The sequence below is a fragment of the Diachasmimorpha longicaudata genome, chromosome 19, assembly GCF_034640455.1.
Source record: "Diachasmimorpha longicaudata isolate KC_UGA_2023 chromosome 19, iyDiaLong2, whole genome shotgun sequence".
Lineage (NCBI taxonomy): Eukaryota > Metazoa > Arthropoda > Insecta > Hymenoptera > Braconidae > Diachasmimorpha > Diachasmimorpha longicaudata.
In genome coordinates this window covers 1,605,569-1,611,305 of record NC_087243.1, presented here as the reverse complement: position 1 = coordinate 1,611,305, position 5,737 = coordinate 1,605,569, and the positions used below count along the sequence as shown (strand labels likewise).

The 5,737-nt window shown below is 37.5% G+C and overlaps 1 protein-coding gene across 1 annotated transcript; it reads right to left on the bottom strand.

Annotated features, from left to right (window-relative positions):
• Positions 1–766: 766 nt before the first annotated feature.
• On the bottom strand, positions 767–4,680 carry LOC135171207 (uncharacterized). Its single transcript, XM_064137595.1, has 5 exons — positions 4,212–4,680; positions 3,669–4,127; positions 3,609–3,614; positions 3,148–3,527; positions 767–2,815 (listed from the first exon to the last, which is right to left on the bottom strand). Exons 1-5 carry the CDS (start codon positions 4,678–4,680, stop codon positions 767–769), a joined length of 3,363 nt encoding a protein of 1,120 aa, XP_063993665.1.
• Positions 4,681–5,737: the final 1,057 nt, after the last annotated feature.

The window sequence follows — 5,737 nt, the reverse complement described above, 5'->3', positions numbered from 1 at the left end:
CATTTCTATCGCGAGAAGGTAGATTTCACTTATTTTTATCGCGAAATATTAAAGTAGCTTGTATTAAGATTTTTCTCGGATTTTAAAGGTAGCTCGGTGGTCTCTATTAGTTTCTCTCTCTCTCTCTCTTAGTCTAATAAATACCCTTTTGTTATTCGGAGTCGGAGGTGACGGGATGGCTTAAAATTCCGTCATACATTGTATTTGAGAGCATCATCCCCCCAGCAAAGTATGCGAACCCTTCTGCCATCATTGTTATTTAAAATGCACTTGTAAATCCACTTAGATGGAGATTTTGGCAGCTCCCTCAGGCCTTCAATGCAGTCGACGTAGCCGATGATTTTCCTAAGAAAAAAAAATGAAATTACTCTCCGAACACGTGTCAATGATAGGTTATGATGATTGAATGCGTAATAAATTTTTGAAATATGTCCATTTTTTAAAAATAATAATAGGAATACTTACATGAGTGTAGCTCCAACATTGAAATGATCAATGGCTCTGTTGGTCGTATATTTAATAGGTGGAGATGTCATGATGTTTCACGATTATAAATGATCTCCTTTTTATAATAGGATAAAAACACTCAAACACATTGCCAAATGTGATGGTTTTTACCGGTTCATTTGTTCTAGTTCATTTGTTCCAGTCCAATGTGCGACTAATATAACCGACCGATGTCGCTTCGGTTTCTGTCTTACGCTTACGCATTTTCGAGATATTTCTTCGAGAAATATCGATATCGATCTGTACACGGGTCTCCTTTTTATAATAGGACTAATCGGTGCACAATATTTTTGGTTAACCTGTCTTTAGCTAACACAACTAGATTTGATGGTTTTCCTACACGTGAACATGCAACATATAGTTGCCCATGGGAAAAACATGGATTTTCCAAATCTAAACCACAAATGGACATTGTTTGGCCTTGAGACTTATTTATAGTCCTGGCAAAAGCTAAACGAATTGGAAACTGTAGCCTTCTGAAGGGTATGGTAGAATCTGATGGTATCATTGGAATACGTGGCAACAGGACCACTTTTCCTATAAACTTCCCAGTTAAAATGGTTGCTTCAAGAATATTTCCAGTGATCTTTTTGATGACCAAACGCGTACCGTTGCATAATTGAGGTGGATTCAAATTACGTACTAGAATAATAGGGGAACCAATCTTTAATCGAAGATTATGTGGTGGCATTCCAGGTATATCTAGTGAATTTAAAAATTCAATTGGGAAATTGACACTTTCATTTTCATCACCAACAGTATCGATTGATTTGAAAGACATCAGATCGCTTGGTAACAACTGTTGTATCTGAAAGTTAATTTCGTCAACGTCAACATTTGTAGCTGCCAAAATCACTCGATCACTGAGCCAGTTGTGATTCAAGTACTTATTCCGTATATTCGGCAAAACACTTTGAATCAATTCATTTTTTTCCTGAAGAACAGTGCTGAAACTGTCTGGCAGTTTAATGCATTGCATGTTTGGTTGAAATTCTATTTTGCCGTTCCCAATATCTAGTAATTGTTCGGAAAATATTTGTGCTGATGGATCATTTTGCAATCGTACGCGCATGTTTATGGTCAATCGAAGTGTTTCAACACTTCGCCATAAAAATGAGTGTTTCGAAGATGAATTAATCTCATCCGCGAAAGTAGAGCGAGGTATAACCGGTAAGGTCTGTCGGAAATCACCCGACAAAAGTAAGATAGCACCACCGAAAAGTTCATTACTGCCGTTTAAATCTTGCATAGTTCTATGCAATGCTTCGAGTGAATATTTGTGAGCCATTGTGCTCTCATCCCAAATTATTATTGAACTCTTCCGCAACACTGCAGCTATTCCACTATTCTTTTTTATGCTACATATTGCATTTGGTTTATTATGAATGTCCAATGGCAGCTTAAATGTTGAATATGCCGTTCGCCCACCATCTAGCAAAGTAGCTGCAATGCCTGACGATGCAACTGCCAATGCGATTTTCTGTTGCGACCGTATTTTGGCAAGAATCAACGATATTAAAAATGCCCTACCGGTTCCCCCTGGTGCGTCCAAGAAAACAAAACCACCTTGTTCAGCAGCAACAGCCAGTATAATCCGATCATTAATATTTTTTTGTTCTGGTGTCCGTAATGGCTCACTGTTCACAATAATTGTTGCTAAATTTCCACGATCATATTGTTTTTCTCGTTGTAAATCGACGTTGACTAAGTCGGTAACTGGGCGATTAGGTGGTGGCATACCATAATGATTAAGTGGTAAATTTGGAATTACCACACATAAATCCTCGATCAACACTAACACTTCATTATACATCTCTGGCGTATAATCTATATTTTGGCATTGATCTGTCTGTCTATTTCGTTGCAATATGTCTTCTGTCATCCAATTTTTATATTTTTCCCACAAAGTTTGTGCTTCTGATGGATAACATGTCGTCAAAATAACTGCAAACAGCTGACGAATGTTATTGGGTGTTGATGTCAACACAGCGTCAGCAAGCGTTAAGTCCCAATGCTTATCGTCTTCTGGCAATTGCAGTTCACGACATGCATCTTGAAATGTATTGAATACTCGACCATTAACTGTTCGCAGACATTTAAAAGACGTTGGTCCGGGAACATTCACCAATAACAAACGTAAATAGAAGCACTCACGTTGCTTTGGATGTACCGTGTTAAGTCGCCCTAATGTCTTAGCTTTAAATATGCCTGTAATGGAAGGATGTGGTTTTTCTTGTTTTCGTGGCTCCCATTTTTTTCTAGATTTGTTCCATGGAAAATAACGTGGAACATCAGCATATATCAATGTCTTTGCGAATTGGCCAAAAATATCAATTTTTGACACAATGTAAAAAATTCGGTTAGAGTCGTTTTTGGAGCCTCAAGCGCTCTTTGAAAAACATTTTCTTCAGTGAAGTATACACGTTGACCGTTTTCAAGATGTATTGCTAGATGCTGGACAGAAGGATCTCTTTCGTGTACGTGAAAGCTAAGAATATGCCAAATAGCTTCGCTACTGCTAATGTATCTGCCGATTTGGTATCGTGCTATTTCGTCATTGTTATTGATATTTTGTACTCCAAATATGGCCATATCACTGCCTCTGTTTACATATTTACAAATGTACTTAATTGATTTTACCGAACTGCAAAGCTCAACATTGATATGTGCTGCATAAGTTTTTGAAAGTAATGGTGAGTATGGTACCACCCACTGATTATCAAGTTCTACTTGATTTGGATAATTATGTAGTCGCATTGTGAATGTGTGCCCGCCATTCTCACTATTTCTGCGGCGATACATTGGATAACCGTCAACATTCGTAATGGTGTCATTAGTATACGGCTTTGGGAATTTTTTCTTACATTTTCCATTTTCCATGCATGATGACGTCATGTTGAAAGCACCGCACGGCCCATGGATCATGTGTTTGGTAACAATATCAAATAATTCCTGATCAATTAATGGGTTTGGAATTTCGGCTGAAATTATTTGATCAATTTCTTCCGGACGGATTTTATCTTGAAGCCAAATTAAAATGTGAGCATGAGACAATCCTCGCTTTTGCCATTCAACCATATACAGCCAACAACGTGTGATACCAAAAACTGAATATTTAACAATAAAATCAATTAAGGATTTCAATTTGTGTTTGAACACACGTGCAGTTATATCATGACGATGAATTGCTTGTTGTCCTGGTAATAGTAAAGTTTGTATCTCTTGCCAATTCGGATTACACGTGAATGTAATAAACAAATCCGGTCGGCCGTAATGACGTACGTAAGTCATGGCATCTTGTATGTATTCCTGCATATTCTGTGGACTGCGGATGTAGCTTGAAGGCAAAATGAAAGACTTACCGATGTCATTGGGATTCAAATTTCCGTCGATGTTTCCAGCAACAGCATCTCGTAAGTGAATATATTCTTCCGATCGTAATTTAACCTGGTTGTATCGAATGAATCGCAGGCGTTCGCTTTCAACCTTCGTAAACATATCAACAATGTATTGATGAAATAGCTGACGAAATCGTAGGATATAGTTGCCCTGATTTAGTCTAACCATTATTCGGTGTGCGTAGTAGTTCATTGAACTAACTTTTTTATTTCCATAAGCACCTAAAACAATAGAAAATAAAATGCAACAAAAAATTGAAGTTCGTATATACAGTAAGAAATTAACAAGTTAATTGTCAAATTCACCTGTATTTGGATCACACTGGTTGATTTTAAGGTGGTATTCATCCTGTCGTTGCCAAAATATTAATGGATATTGCAGTGCGTCATATGAACGGTGTAGATCCGAAACGGTACTGACAGTGTTGTCTCGCCGTGTAATTTTTATAGCTCTTTTGTCAACTGGATCACCGACCATAATAATGGCAACATCATCAACAGTTGGAGCGTTGAATCTACCAGCATGTTCACCTAATGGTACTTTGTCGGCTTTGATGACGATTTGATAGTTGTCATTTTGCAGTCGTGGCGAAACTCTTTTAATCAATCGAATTAGTTGATTCTGATCTTCTAAAACGGTTTCCAGCAATATCACAATTGCTCTTTCCTCTGCTTGTTCAATGAAATTATGCTGGCACCGAGTCGTCACGCGCTCTTCACAATTGCCCATAAAATAAATATGAAGAAATTTCGGACTATTATCAGGCATGGGCATCAATGATCCGATTTTGTGGTACACCTGGCCTTGTATTTTGAATGTAGTTTCAAAATTACGTCGATCAGACGCGAAATCGCAGATTTTAGTTGCGCCAAATGACGTCATTTGGAAGCAAGAATTAAATTTGCGTATTTTACGCAAAAATAATTTTGAATCATCTGAATCGCCAACAAGAAGGGATAATAAAGGTTCCGCAGGAGTGGGAAGAGGGGATAGCACAACTTTTCCTGATGCGCAGCACATGCCGGGTGTTTCATTCCGAGATTTCGATGCCTGACAATATTGACATACTTTATGCATTCACCGATAGCAATTTTGGAATGTGCAGAGTAGTTAATATCTGGCGCATATTCAAAAGCAAGACGAACAAATGATGTACGTATTAATGAGCGGCTAATCCGCTGCCTCTGTCGTTCGTATACTCGTGCTATAGCTATGTTTCGTTCTCGTGCCGCTCTTGTTCTCGTAATAGTCTGTCGCAAAGGTTCGTCACGCTGTTCTTGAGGCTTTTGTGCACGACTCTCTGCCGTCCTGATTCTTTGAGCTGAATTTCTTGTAGCGATTTGTTCTGCCGATTCATGCGCTCTTGCAACACGTTTGCGTTGTGCCTCTCTGCTCCTCACGTTGTTTAGATTACATTTTTTTGGTGGCATATTACTGAAATAATAATGTTAACGTTTCAATATGAGAAAAAAAACGGAAAAACATGCTATTATAGTACAATGAAATGAGAAGTGCAAAATATAAGTTAATGAGGGTTAAATAAAAATAATGAAAAAAAAATTGTACAATTCTAGAAAACGTGTGGGGAGCTTTGTAGCATTTTCTCATGGATATATCGATCAACTTTTATAAATATGTGATAATACTTACATGTATATATTTTAATTGAAGAGTTTGGAGCTTCACTATTATCTTCACTATAATATAAATTTAATTTACACTCCAGTTTAAGTAACACGTGGCCGTTTAAGCTAACACCAAAAATTTTTCAGTAAAAACAATTGAATTTCACGGTATTTCGTTTTCGTTACGTTCGTACAAAATATATTTA

Excerpts from the sequence above, each read along its gene's own strand:
- LOC135171207 (XM_064137595.1), bottom strand. The coding sequence starts at position 4,680 with ATGCCCATGCCTGATAATAGTCCGAAATTTCTTCATATTTATTTTATG. Across the intron at positions 4,128-4,211 it reads CCAGTGTGATCCAAATACAG|GTGCTTATGGAAATAAAAAA; the intron begins GTGAATTTGACA and ends CTATTGTTTTAG. Across the intron at positions 2,816-3,147 it reads ATGTTGAGCTTTGCAGTTCG|ACATTGATATATGCTGATGT; the intron begins GTAAAATCAATT and ends CAATTCGCAAAG.